Consider the following 15,034-nt stretch of genomic DNA (forward strand, 5'->3'; position numbering starts at 1 on the left):
CGGCTACTCATCCGGAGTTCCCGGGTTCGAACCCGACCGCGGCGGCGGCTGCGTTTTTATGGAGGCAAAGCGCTAAGGCGCCCGTGTGCTGTGCGATGTCAGTGCACTTTAAAGATCCCCAGGTTGTCGAAATTATTCCGGAGCCCTCCTCTACGGCACCTCGTTCTTCCTTTCTTCTTTCACCCCTCCTTTATCCCTTCCCTTACGGCGCGGTTTGGGTGTGCAACGATATATGAGACAGATACTGCGCCAGTTCCTTTCCCCGAAAGTCAATTATTATTATTATTGTTAAAATTGGTTTTTGAGGAAAGAAAATGACGCAGTAACTGTCTCACATATATCGGTGGACACCCGAACCGCGCCGTAAGGGAAAGGATAAAGGAGGGGGTGAAAGAATAAAGGAAGAAAGAGGTGGCGTAGTGGAGTTCTCCGGATTTATTTCGACCACCTGGGGAACTTTAATGTGCACTGACATCGCAGAGCGCACAGAAATTGAAAATTGGTTTTTGGGGAAAGGAAATGGCGCAGTATTTGTCACGTCTCGGTGGACACCCGAACCGTGCCGTAAGGGAAGGGATAAAGGAGGGACTGAGAAGAAAGAAAGAAAGAAATAAATAAATAAATAAATAAATAAATAAATAAATAAAGCGGTGCAGTAGTGGAGGTCTCCGGAACAATTTCGATCACCTGGGGATCTTTTACGTGCACTGGCATCGCACAGCGCACGGGCGCCTTTGCGTTTCGCCTCCATCGAAACGCGGCCGCGGCGGTCGGGTTCGAACCCAGGGAAGAGAAAGCGATAACCTGGACAGACCCATCACGCGAGAATAGGTCTACGCAGCGATTCGAAACACAACCAGAAACACGGCCGCGGGTGCAGAAAAGGTCAACAACGCACTCATCCGCAACCTCAGTGTTGAGTTAGTCGCAGAATTAACCGACTTTCTCAACAAGCACTGGGAAGCGGAGACCGTCCCCGAGGAGTGGAAGCATGCGGAGGTGGTCATGATTCTTAAACCGGGCAAGAAATTGCAAATTGAGAACCTCAGACCGATCTCGCTCACATGTCGTGCCTGGGAAAACTGTACGAACGGGTGGTGACGCTGGCACCAACAGTACATGGAGGACAACGAACTGTATCCCCACAGCATGTTCGGCTTCAGAGCAAAATTATCGACCCAAGACGTACTGTTTCAAATCAAAGAAGTGCTCGGGAACGTCCCTATAGGAGCGGGGAGAATATAATAATGGCATTGGACATCAAGGGGGCTTTTGACAATGTAAGCCACGAGGCTATCCTCACGGGCATGAACGACCTGAACTACGGGAGGAGAGTCTACGGCTACGCCAAAGCCTTCATTTAAAACAGAACGGCAACGATTGGCCTGGGAGAGCTCCGATCAGAGAAGTTCCTTACTCTAAACAAAGAGACGCCTCAAAGGTCGGTCATCTCCCCTGCGATTTTCAACATAGCCATGATTGGCTTAGCAAAACAGTTAAAAGAAACCGACGGCATACACCGACGACATCATCATCTGGGTCAACTCAGGTTCGCTCAGAGAGAAAGAAGAGAAGTTACAAGAGGCAGCCACCTGCGTAGAGGACTACGTCAGAGCAAGAGGACTAGCGTGCTCCACTGAGAAGTCCGAGCTCCTGAGAGTTTGGAGAGGAAAGCAAAACCGCACAGTCCCCACCAGCGACGATTGAAAGCTCAACGTCTACCTCGAGGGGAAGCCGATACCGAAAAAGACGCTCATCAGACTCCTGGGGATGTGGATAGAGCCAAGCCAACGCTGCACCCACACCCTCGCCCTACTCAAGGCTTCCACCCTACAAGTGGCCCGCATGATCACGCCCATCGCACACAGACGCCGCGTCATGCGAGATGAGGACACACTCAAGCTGGTCAGAAGCCTATTGGTCAGCCGAGTGGCATACAGCCCCCCCCCCCCCCCCCCCCTACTACAATCCCATCAAGAGTGAAGTACAACAGGCGGACGCGATTCTACGTAAAGCCTACAAAACCGCACTCCACTTTCCCCACAACACCTCAATCGAAAAGCTCCTAGCCTTAGGACTACACAAGAACTTCGAGGAATTGACAGAGGCGTAACTATTCTCCCAACGGCGCAGACTACAACAGACCCCATTTGGCAGGGAGCTCCTGAAGAAACTAGGCTGCGCCGATCAGCTTCAAGAGATACAGAGGACCGATACAATTCCGGACGAGTATCGCAACTCACTAAAAGTAGCACCCATACCCAGGAACATGGACCCCAACCTACACAATGCACGCAGAGAGGCGAGGGCTGAATACCTACAAAAGACACTAGCACCCCGAGAAACGGCGGTATACGTGGACGCAGCCCCATACGCCAGAGCAGCGGGGCAGAGCAACAGCAACGCGGTAGCAACGGTGGTTGATTCGAATCTACGCAAGATCACCAGCGCATCACTACAAGACGGTACGATAGTCGAGGCTGAAGAAGCGGCCGTCGCTCCAGCGGCAGCGGAGGGCTATCGGTCTAAACGATCTCTAACAATCTTTACCGACTCACAAACGGCGTGCTGCAACTACCTACGCGGCAGAATAGGGCACGGAGCGCTCCGCATACTCCGCTCCGGAGACCACATAACACAACAACAAATCAAACGAAGAAGCAATTAGGCATACGATAGTATGGACGCAGGGACACACGGGAGTGGTAGAGAACCAAGAGGTGGACAGGATAGTTCGAGGGTACACCTATTACCGAGCATCCAACATAGGAGACCTCGAGGGGACCGAACCTGTACCCTATGAGGATTGGGCTTCTTTAGCGATGGGAGTGCGCGCCCACTACTGCCGTTTGCTTGTTAGAGACTCCCCGTGGGCTGTCCGCGAGCGGAATGCAGGCGGCCGCTCTGCTTGTCCTCCTTTCCAAGGGAAGCTCTGTTGAAGAACCGCTGAAGAACCCAACTTGGGGCGGTTCCTGCCTTTGCAGTTACTGCATTCAGTTGCAAGCTTGAGGGCCAGTTAAGCCAGCTGGTAACGCGCATATGAGACGCCTTCCTATCCTCCGTTGAGGGTAGTTAGGATATGACAGTAAACTTGCGAATTTGTAATTTAGGGTCGATGGGTGCGTGAGAAAGGAACCTTTATTCGATGTCGAAGCAAAATGCATGCAGCCAGCCGTCTTTTGTGTGGATGCTATCGCGCTGGCGCCGAAAGGGAATACGCGCGCAGAGCAGAGGCTTGGCTTTGTATGATGCTGTGTATGGGCGGCAAAACTGACCGGACTCCTTGGCAGCAGCTAGGATTATTTGCAGCCCTAAGAGCGTTTCATGGCCCAGCGCGGTGACCCTTTTCGCGTTTAGGATTCACGGTAGTCTCAGGGAGACAATGCGTCGGAACGTCGCTGGTACTGCGTCGCGCGCATGAGGCCCTCGAATTCTGTCTCTTGAGAGAGACCTGGCGCCGTAACGCTAGCCCATATTGCAGCGTGCGCCGAGGGGCCGAAGCCAGATGGAAATTGCGTCCCTGGGGCTTGCCTTGGTGGATTATGACGGCTCGTGCTGGAATATCAAGTCACGCAACAGCATCGCAGCATCTCTTTCTTAATTACATAAATTCCCTCGCGACCCGCGGCTGTTAAAGACGGTCAAAAAGGCACACTGACCGCGAGAAGGCACTCGCGCTCGCTTTCGAGGCGCTGATCCGCAGAGTTCTCCCCTAGCGATACCCGCTAATCTTTGTTCTGCGGCGAGAGACAGGGTCGAGATGGACAAGGGCAGCGGCTTTGGAATGTTTGTTTATTTCTCGTCACGCCTGTCGCTGAGCCATGGTGCATTGAGAGTCGGAGTGTGCGAGAGCTCCGTGATAACCGGTCCGTGCCAAGAGACAATGGGGCCGTGGCTGCAGTCATCGACGAACAGCACTGGGCTGCCCATAGCGCCGCTTTGCTATGACACCATCTGCACAGCCTCGGGTACGTGGCGAGCCTCGCGGCCACAGCTCGACGACGACGGGTGAGCTGGTTCCGGTGATAAATTGTTGCTGCTCATCTGGATCGACACCCGATTCCTTCGGAGATATCGGGGCTCCGGCGGTTAGTTGTGCCGAACTTTTGCCGGTGCTTCGTCGCGCGTGTTCCGAGCCGTTGTGGCAGCGCGGAAGCATGAACTTAGTTTTTGAGCAGGTGTAAGAGTGCAGTGTTGTATATTTGTACCGTGTATAGCTTCGAGTGCTAATATTTTGTGATTGCTATGTCGCAAAAGCTTTTGTGCACTTCTTGCGCAGAGCCGCTTGTTTAGTGTTTTATAGTTGTAGCGTCTGCGGTAATGCTGTGTGTGTTTAAGGGCTGGATGCATGGTAAAAGGCTGGTAGCTCATTGATGCTAGCGCAGGCAGTTTTGTGCTGTGTGTAGTGACCGTAGCTCTGCTTCCAGAGCAACGGGGGCATTGAAGAAGAGGGGGATGTGGGGATGGGGCTTCTTGAGCGATCGGAGTGCGCGCCCGCTGCTGCCGTTTGCTCGTTGAAACCCCCCGTGGGGGCTCCGCGAGCGGAATGCAGGCGGCCGCGCTGCTTGTCCTCCTTTCCAAGGGAAGCTCTGTTGAAGAACCGCTGTAAATCACCCTCCCTTCCGTTCTTCCCGTTCCGACCTCGCGTCCCCATTGGGTCACTCCCAGTGACAGCGGGAGGGGGGGAGGGGCGCTGTTTCGGCGAGAGGCCCGAGCGGGAAATGAACGGGGAGACCGCCACCGACTCGGGCAGCCGAAGGTGCGTAGATTTCGCCTCCCGGGTGCCCCGGCCTTTGCCGGGGGACCAAGAGCGCGGGTGATGTAACCTTGAGCACATAGTACGTACGCTTGAGTCTAGGCCCGAGCCTCCGGAGTCCTGTCGCCCGCCTGTGCGGCGCTCACGCACTCCGGATTCGGGAGGGCCTGATTTGGCTGCTGGTTCTCCGTCATCGCCGGCCATTTCCGGTGACGACGCGTGAGGGGCCATCGACGTGCGGCCTGCGTCGTCAAGATGTGCTCCGCGCATTCCCCATCCTCCCTCGTGTTGTGTCGCGCGTGATCTAACCCTCTGGTTGGCCGTGCGGCATGGTATCGCCCTTGGCTGTGCCGTCACGCGCGTATGTAGTCCTTGCTTTCCGCGCGCGGCTCCGCGGGCCCGCTTTCGGGTGCTGCGGCTGGGCTATGGGTTGTACTGAGGTCTGGAATTCTTCTGAGGTCTGGAAGCTGCATTACATAACAGTGTACTGTTATGTAATGCAGCTTCCTGTGTAATAAACACTTGTGCTCTTAAACAACTGCGCCTACCTTCCTTCGGAGCGAGAGCGCAGACGCATCGAGCCGAACGCTGGCTGTGCCCGCGGCTTGCTCTGGCCCGAACCCGCGGTATGTGGGCGATGTGCCACTCAACACTTCGGCATAGGTTCGTAACGAAATCCCACAACCCCAAGACTATTCGGCGATACTAAATTACTACAAGGGCTGCAGAAAGCGGTATCCACCACCGCACAACTCCCTTAGCAGAGGAGGACTCTGTCGCGTGGAGGCAGCTACAAACGGGCTCGTACCCGGACCTAAGCGTACTGAGCAAAATGTATGCCACACAATACAACGACAAATGCCCCTGGTGCCACGAAACACCCACGCTGTATCACATAACGTGGGCATGCCAGAAGATAGACGTTGTATCCGTTATACCAAACCCGAGTACGGAGCAATGGGAGGGAGTGCTCTCCAGCGATCGCCGGGTCGACCAAGAAGGTCTGATTCGGCGAGCACAACTGACAGCAGCATCCAGTGGAGCCCTGGACTGAGGGCAACCGACCGTTCTGCAAGAAGATGGACGAAGCTATCTGAAGACCGCAGAAGACCAGCGAATCTAGAGCTCGATAAAGTTTTTCACTCACTCGCTCACTCGAACCCGGGTACTCCTCCGAGTGATGTATCCAGTGGGCAAGGCGTCGCGCCGAACAGGCGATGGCGTTCCGTGGACTCCCGGTAGCGCTGCAACACGCTGTCGCGTTCCATTCTTAAAGGCGAAGCTTAATCGTCCTCTTATTTTTTTTTTAAAGCTGAACTGTGACAGAAAGGATGAGAGGCAGTACTAACAACAACAGTTCTGAAAGAGTATATGCCAGGGCTTTGTATGTGGGTATTAATATTCACATGTAACAGTATTCTGCCTGCAATGCAGTCTTTATTGTGTGCATGGTTAACAATAGAGATGGCAGGCCTGTAAAAGCCTCAAAGGGCGTGACTGGCAGTGTCTGGCAGTCAGATCACAGAAAAAGTGCGTTGAACTATGCTTGCAATAATACATTTGAAATTACACAAGAAAGTGATTTTCGATTTTGAATGGTGTTTTCTTAATCACACACTTGTTTGCCTGTAGCACAGATGATAGTGTTTTATTAAAAGTGGCTGGAGCGCTATATTGACGCGTTCGTTTTGCATATTTAATTGCAACCTTGAGGATCAGGTGTGTTTGAGTTTTTGGCACTGGGCTGTGTTATGTCTTGAAATTGCTTTTAAAGAAACACTTAATTACAATAGTTTGGCAGTCAGGGAATTAAAGTTCGACAAATTCCACAGCTTAAAGACATCTCTATCCTTGGTTAGACATAAATCGTATGCAACTGTGCGCAAAAGTTTAAATAATTCTTGAATGCCATCTAACAGTACAATGTCCATAAACAGTTAACCCATAGCAAAGCACACTGTAAATTAGTGCTTGGACAGTAATCATTCGTGCAGGATTTGGTATGGGGCACTGAATGTTATTTAATATACAGGAAACTTCATGCAGATTTTTGGAGGTGGGTTGACTGCGAATGTCATGAAAGCTCTCTGTTAACCCCAGATATATTACTGAGGATGCATTCACAACAGGCAGACATGTGCAAGTTTCAATTAATTACGGTCATATCCTACGCTCAGTTGCAGGTGTTGCCTGTGTGAGTGCTGTGGTAATACCAAATATTAGGCAACCCCGCCACCCGTCGAAGCACTTCTGTCTGCAGTAATTCTAATCCCTAACTCTCCTAACCTGTTTCTCAATTTGCAGGCTCTTCCAGTAGGACTGCTATGATAGAGAGGACTGGGATGCAGCAATAGCTCCAACACCTGTTCAAGCCCTTCTGCTCCAAGTGTAGTGACTTCTTCGAGGGCCAAGCATTGCTACATGCTGTGCGTATCATTATCCTGTCAGTACTTACCTGAAGAATCTTCCAGCCGAACTGCCTGCATTTAAACAACTGTGTATTGCACTGCGACGTTCAGACCTCACAGATATGCAACCCTCTGCACGGCGTTACCAGACACATGCACCTTCATTTGGGATGGGGCAGCACGCTATGGCAGGGGCCCGTGTTCAAAGGCAAAGCAATAGTGGCACATTTCAATTCAGTCTGACCCATCCTCAACTTCTTCCCCGTGAAAGTTCCCCAGCTAACTCTGAAGGACCAGGAAGCAACCCTTCCAATGCGTTCCGTAACAACAATGATCCGGTTAAACACTTGCATTTGCAGAGAGTTGTTGAGCCCTTTCAATGTTTCTTCTGTGGCGAAAAGCAGCAAGACAAGTGCGCCCTTCTTAAGCACCTTGACATGCATAACAAGCAGGTCACGTCTGAAATTGATCTCTTACTTCAACAGTTATACAGTGGCCTGGGCACAGATCAGCCTGGACAGGATTTCATGCTGCGAGGAACACTTCCTGAACAACAACGCCCCTTGGATGAATACCTCTATCAGCATCCTGAAGAGAGTCAAAGAGGTGAAAGCTTAGAGCCGTCTCAGGTTCTTGTGCATCGTAGTGGTCTTGAGACCCGTGGACAGGTCCCAACTACAGAGGTAACTCCTGAAAGCTATGGCGGTGCTCACACCACAGGACAACCATTGCAGTGTACCCCACGCACTGACACGACCACCAAAGACGTACAGATTAACGACTCCACTACCCACACCTGCGAGCCCGGCAACACTGCGAGCTTGAAATTTCACTTGCAGCATCAAGCCACAGAACCACACAAGGCAGGTTCACTGGTGGAACCTTGGGCATCAAGTATGTCTCTTGGTGTTGAAGGGCAGGCCTCGATGCAACCGACCATGAAGCATCAGGCCATACAGCCACATGAGTCGGAGAATCAACCAGATACACTGAATTCAGGTACAGCAACGTACGAAAGCATGGCCTCGAACATTTCGATTCAAGCAGTGCCTCCTACAAATAGGAATATCTCGTGTTACGGTCAGGGTAAATCTGTGCCCCATGTTGAATGGTGCAGCACATCGCAAAACAGCGAAAGTGTGTTTAAACGTGTGTCCTCCGAGGAACTGTCGGCACTCGGTCTGTCATTTGAGGTCCACACCGACCACAGTGAAGATGTCAGCAGCAGCCACAGCGACGACAAGGCGCAGGTGTTATCTGCGCCGTTTGAGTTTGACAAAATGCGTGCACGTGAAGTGCCTTGCAGGGACGAGCCAAGGCTTACGAATAAGAGCAAGGCGCCATTGGACAATGACGTCAACGTGATCGATGCATGGATCATGCGCGAGCCACAAGAGGAAAGCGTCACTTGCGCCGATGACACATCTAACGGCACAAGCCGGACACAGCTTTCGGAAGAGCAAGCAGTCTTTGCTGGCTTGGCCGCTCCATGTGCTGTGAATCTTGAGCCCAGTCCAGACACGAACGAGCCAAAAGACGCGAAGAGTGGGGAATATGTAACGTGCGAGCCGTCACAGGGTGAAAACACTGCCAAGACGCCCACTCCGGAAGTGTGCGAAAATGTACCCGACAATCCAGGCACACTTTCGGATGGCAGTCTAGCCGGGGCGCCCGGCGATGAGAACGTAACTTTGAGCTGTCCCATCTGCTCTAAGGTGCTGCCTTCTAAGAGCAGCTTGGAGAGACACCGCCTTCTGGCCCATCTCGACTCTAACGCCAAGCAATGTTCGCTCTGCTTTGAGGTGCTGCCGGACGACTCGAGCCTCGACAGACACCGTCTCCAGGTTCATCCTCAAGCCAGAACTGTTCTTCGTAAAGCCAAAACCGTTAAACCTGGAGCCAAAGCCAAAACCGTTAAACCTAAATCCAAAGCCAAAACCATTCAACCTGAAGCCAAAACCGTTCAACCTAAAGCCAAAACCGTTTATCGTGCAGCCAAAGTCTTTGTATGTTCTATTTGCTCTGTGGAACTGTCATCCAAGTCTAACCTCGAAAGACACCACTACTCGGCGCATACCGGTGTCAGTCCGTGGAAATGCACGGCCTGCTCGACGACACTGCCGAGCTGGTCCAGCCTCGCCAGACATCGCCGCATCGCTCACGGCGAGACCTGGGAGTGTCCGATCTGCTCGAAAGTGTTGTCCTGCAAGTCCAGCCTCGACAGACACCACCAGCTGGTGCACACCGAGCGGCAGCCGCTGAAGTGCCCGCACTGCCACAAGACATTCGGCTGGAAGCAAACGCTGGACGAACACATTCGCAGCCACACGGGAGAGAGGCCGTTCGCGTGTCACCTGTGCCCATACAAGTTCGCGCATCGCGCCGCACTGTGGAGGCACCTGCGGTCCCACACCAACGACCGACGCTTCTCGTGTCACCTCTGCCCGAACTCCTTCTTATCGAGAGACAACTTGACGCGCCACCTGCGCAGTCACGCGAAGGTGAAGATGTACGAGTGTTCGGTTTGCTCCGCGCGCCTGTCCACGAGCTACGGTCTGGGTAGGCACCTCGTCAACATGCACAACAACCACCAGCTGTACGCGTGCGCCGTCTGCGATGAGAGGTTTTGGAATGCCAGCGAACTGAATGCGCATGTGAGCAAGTGTCACCCCTCGGCTGACCTAAGTGCTGACGCAGCGCCGGTTTGAACCTGGTGGACAGATTGTCTGGCATGAACCGTTTGTCGCTACAACAAATAGTCTTTGTTGCAGGTGTATGGCGCGCATCTGGCCTGGTCGTTGGCCATTGCCTGGCCCGTCCTGGGCTAGGGCTCGAGCTTTGATTCTAGGCTTTAATAATTTGTGTTGAAACAGGGTTCTGTGTGCCGTATGGGCGTCCCGCCTTCGAACGCAGCGACATCCCTATTCGCTAAGTGGACTGCATACTTTTGACAAAAACTGTGCAGCTTTCCGGATTTTCCGCGAAGGACGTTCTGCGTGCGCATAGCTTGGCTGTATAGTTTACGGCATGTGGCGACTTTTGTGTACTTTCGCAGGTGTTAAAACTAGTTAAATCTTTCGTGGCGGCGGTTCTTTGACCACTAGTTAACTCCTCTCACGCATCGTATAATACTGCCATGTGCGCGTTCCTTTCACCCGAATAAAATGAAGAGAAGGGTGCATTTAGAAAGTGTGCTACGATCGACGATCGCGTTTACTGCAGCGTAGTATATGTTTGGCGTGCTTCTTTGGTGACGACCTTGGTTACCACAAAGCAGTGACTTGTGTACGCGCTCGCACGCACGTGTGTGTGTGTGTGGGGGGGGGGGGGGGTGATGCGGTAGAGAGATGCATATGGCCGTGTTACCTTATTATGCGTGCCTGTTGGACTTACTACAAGAAGCCCTCCGAGCTTTAAAGTTCTTGTTTGAAAGATAATTTAAAAAACTATTATTTCCTAGCCATATTACAAGGCATAACTCCTCACTATAAAATTACTCTCTTGTTAGAAATATGCTGCTGGAATCGAAGTCTTTCCACCATCCATCACACCAAAACAGTTGCCTTAGGCCAGAAGTTTTGAACTTTCAGCGCTGAAAAAAAAAAGGTGTACAAAATTCTCTGATCAGTTTAGCAAAAGAAAGTTTCTCCCGTGGAAGGACCATGTCGCCTAGCTCTTACAGGAGTAGACACACCAAATCTTAGATGTGTTTCCTCCCTTTAGAATGATGCGCATCACTTTATAAAACATTGACGACCACGTGGATTGCGCTAACAAGCGGTAATAATAATAATAATAATAATAATAATAATAATAATAATAATAATAATAATAATAATTGGTTTTGTGGGAAAGGAAATGGCGCAGTATCTGTCTCGTATATCGTTGGACACCTGAACCGCGCCGTAAGGGAAGGGATAAATGAGGGAGTGAAAGAAGAAAGGAAGAAAGAGGTGCCGTAGTGGAGGGCTCCGGAATAATTTCGACCACCCGGGGACCTTTAACGTGCACAAGCGGTAAATAATTTATTTTTGAATTTTTTCTCGTGCTTTTTTCGGCATGAACAGCCAAACGGCGGGTGTGACGTGAAAGACTCGTTCAGCTCACGTAAGGTACACAAAAACTGCGTTATGGTCGCTGCTTTCTTCGTTTAAATTGAGCTCAACTCTCACGCAAGCCTGCCCAAGGGCTGGAGTGAAAAAATTAGTAAGCGGCGGTTATATCGTAGTTTTTGCAAGCGTACCTGTGGGCGGTTGTAAGCTAGGTGCGGGGAGGAGATTACGAAGTTTGCGGGGATAGGATGGCCGCAGATGGCACAGGACAAGGCTAATTTGAGGCACGTGAGAAAGGTCTTTGTCCTGCAGTGGGCACAGTCGGGCTGCTGCTGATGATGATTTCGCATTTTCTGCATGCCTCACTAGACCTCATACGTCTGTGACGTCACAGCTTGACGTTTTGAAACCAAAACGACAAAAGGAAAAAAGTTCAATTATAAATTATTCAGCTGACGTAGCTGAGTTCTAAGTCGTTACTCATGTATACCATTGCTCGGCGCATCATCATTATTCATCATAATTTTACTACGCCCACTGCAGGACAAAGGCCTCTCCCATGTCTCTCCAATTAGCCCGGTCCTGCGCCAGCTGCGGCCACCCTATCCACTATAAACTTCTTAATCTCATCCGCCCACCTCACTTTCTGCTGCCCCCTGTTACGCTTCCCTTCCCTTGGAACCCAGTCTGTTACTCTTACGGACCAGCGGTAATCTTGCCTTCGCCTTACATGCCCTGCCCAAGCCCATTTCTTCCTCTTGATTTCGACTAGGATGTCATTATAAACCCCTGTTTGACCCCTGACCCACTCTGCCCATGCACTTCCTGTGCTCTTAACGTTGCACCTATCATTTTTCTTTCCATGATACTTCCTATGACTGCGCAAATGTGCTCGTGGTTTCCGAACGCACTGACCTAAAGAGAGAACGCGTTGGTGTCTCAAGCCTCCTTCAGACAGGGATTATATGCAGCGCAGGCAACGTACTGCATGGCAGTAAAGGGACTGATAACGGCACCTCTCCTACGGATCCTTTTTCCGCAGGAATAATAATAATAATAATAATAATAATAATAATAATAATAATAATAATAATAATAATAATAATTGGTTTTGTGGGAAAGCCTGGCGCAGTATTTTTCTCATATATCGTTGGACACCTGAACCGCGCCGTAAGGGAAGGGCTAAAGGAGGGAGTGACAGAAGAAAGGAAGAAAAAGGTGCCGTAGTGGAGGGCTCCGGAATAATTTCGACCACCTGGGGATCTTCAACGTGCACTGACATCGCACAGCACACGGATGCCTTAGCGTTCTGCCTCCAGAAAAACGCAGCCGCCGCGGTCAGGTTCGAAGGGGGAAAAAAATTGGAAATTGGTTTTTGAGGAAAGGAAATTGCGCAGTATCTGTCTCGCATCTCGGCGGACACCTTAACGGCGCCGTAAGGGAAGGTATTTGTGAGGGACTGAGAGAAGGAAGGAAGAGGTATGTGGGGCCCATTCCGGCCATTTCCCTTGTCGTGAGGAACTCGCTCGAGCTTTTCATAACACCCTCGACCTCCCACGCCGCGAAAAGTGAAAAGTATTCAGTTGCCACTTGCCTCCAATGCGTTCCCGCTCCTTCGCAATGGAAGACGCGGGACCGTCGGAGAATCAGCCGCAATCAGCAGCCGAGGTTCCGCGTGCTCATGAACGTGAGAAGAAGCCTCGGCAATGGCACAATTCAGCCGAACGTGAAGTGAAGCTTCTAGGCCTCGCGTTCGCACCACACATCGCCGCCATATGAACGCAGCATATGTTCGGGAGAGGGAAACATTCCGTATTATTGTGTTTAAGGCACTCCTAGAAGATAAGAAAAGGCAGGAATGAGGATGAATTTTTATTGCGCACGGGCATCTGAGGCCGGTCAAAGAGCGCCACGGCACAAGGGCGTTTTTCGTCTACTCGAGGCGGGGACAGAGACCCAGTTTCCAAGCGTTGTACCCCAAAGGGGCGGATCAACAGGCCGGGGAAAAGCCTGTATCCACTGTAGCATAGGTGGGTACCCAGTTGCCCCCTCCCCACCCTACATCCCCCTAACCCCTTCCCCTGGTCCCCAAGAGTGATGCCCTAAGGGCCAACATACGTCGGGACCAGTACCCCCCTCCCCAGAATATCCCATAGTACCAACCACCACCACCACCACCCAGTTGCACTCGGGATCGAACCCGAACTCTTCGCATATGAGGCCTTAGCCACCGCTGCGATCAAAAGGCAAAAATGAAAGGGGAGGGTTCTTGCGTACTTAAGGCAGACTTAAGTCAGTCAACGATAAAAGAAATTTAGGGCATGGAAGTGGGAAAAGCGGTAAATGAAGAGAGTATGTCAATTTTAATGATACAAAATGGGGCATAACAAGAAAGGTTCGTACGGCGATGTCAAAGACGGCACAAGACCCTTCGTGGGAAAGTGCGACAACCATCGTGAAGAAACCAACAGGGTGACCGAGTGCCCAGGAGCTTGAGGGGGCCAATATAAGAAGGACAGCGTTGTCCAGGAAAGGGTTTCCGCCCTGCAAACAATTATTAGAAAACGTACTCTAGAAGGTAACAGAAAAGACAACGCGTAATATGACATGTAGAAGGCAGAAGACTATACCGGCACGTGTAAGTAGAACAAAATGACTGGAGGAAAGAAAAAAGAACAAGGGTCGAAAAAGAATGAAAAAAAAATGCACAGACAGGCGGCTAGCATATCGAAGACAAGGGAGTAATCGGAGCGAAAGGAGAATCAACAAAAAATCGATAGGTATAATAGGACATCAATTAAATGTATATGTACACACATCATCACGTGCTGAAGCACAGAAGAGTGTACAGTCCTCGAGTTTATTAGATCGGTCAATCTTTTTTCCTTCATTTAGCCGTCCTTTTCTCTCAACCATCATCGAATACCCATTTTATGCCAGGAGGCAATAAATATAGCTTAAAAAATGGTAGGGTTTTAACGTAACTTAACCGAGTAGGCTTGCGAAAGCATGTGTGTAGCTTGGTTGGCTCCTTGTTTTGCTTTGCCGGGTCGTCGGGACGTCTGGCGACGGTTAAGCTGATCTAATCTGTTCTCGCCGCGGATGGAAGACGATGTGCAGTACACAGCGCGATAGTGTGTTGCAGTTTAACACGAGGCGTGATCGGATGCGGCGATAGGCGATAACATATAGTTCCCTCGTGCAGTGGCCAGCAAAGCTGAGCTGTTCGCCCGCGCCGCAGGCTCGAAGCCCAGCCACGGCAATATTTATTTTATTTCTGCATGGGCTGTTGCTATACTACGTTTCGCCAAGGTCACCTTCAAGGTCAAGTTTCACACAGACTCGCTGAGCCAGTTAGACCCCGCGTGAAGTAGTGCTTCCGCACTAAACCAACAGAGAGGAGGAAGAAGCTAGTAGACCTCGCCGTGATGAGTTTTCCGTCCACGCGGGAGAACGTTGTAAATAAACGCCTCGGTGCGTGCGCAGTGCGTGACAGTTTTGGTGAAGGTTTTGGGTTGGCTCAACACAGATCCCCCTGTCCTCCTTGCGAGCCGCAGACCCTCTGGGTTATAATAATAATAATAATTGGTTTTGGGGGAAAGGAAATGGCGCAGTATCTGTCTCATATATCTTTGGACACCTGAACCGCGCCGTAAGGGAAGGGATAAAGGAGGGAGTGAAAGAAGAAAGGAAGAAGAGGTGCCGTAGTGGAGGGCTCCGGAATAATTTCGACCACCTGGGGATCTTTAACGTGCACTGACATCGCACAGCACACGGGCGCCTTAGCGTTTTTCCTCCATAAAAACGCAGCCGCCGCG

At 51.2% G+C, this 15,034-nt stretch overlaps 1 protein-coding gene across 1 annotated transcript; it reads left to right on the forward strand.

Moving 5' to 3' along the window:
- Positions 1-7,063: 7,063 nt before the first annotated feature.
- LOC144110146 (uncharacterized) lies at positions 7,064-9,884 on the forward strand. The gene has a single exon (XM_077642984.1). The coding sequence runs from the start codon at positions 7,287-7,289 to the stop codon at positions 9,870-9,872; it is 2,586 nt and encodes an 861-aa protein (XP_077499110.1). The 5' UTR covers positions 7,064-7,286; the 3' UTR covers positions 9,873-9,884.
- Positions 9,885-15,034: the final 5,150 nt, after the last annotated feature.

Source organism: Amblyomma americanum, chromosome 11 (assembly GCF_052857255.1).
Source record: "Amblyomma americanum isolate KBUSLIRL-KWMA chromosome 11, ASM5285725v1, whole genome shotgun sequence".
Classification (NCBI taxonomy): domain Eukaryota; kingdom Metazoa; phylum Arthropoda; class Arachnida; order Ixodida; family Ixodidae; genus Amblyomma; species Amblyomma americanum.

Excerpts from the sequence above, each read along its gene's own strand:
- LOC144110146 (XM_077642984.1), top strand. The coding sequence starts at position 7,287 with ATGCAACCCTCTGCACGGCGTTACCAGACACATGCACCTTCATTTGGG.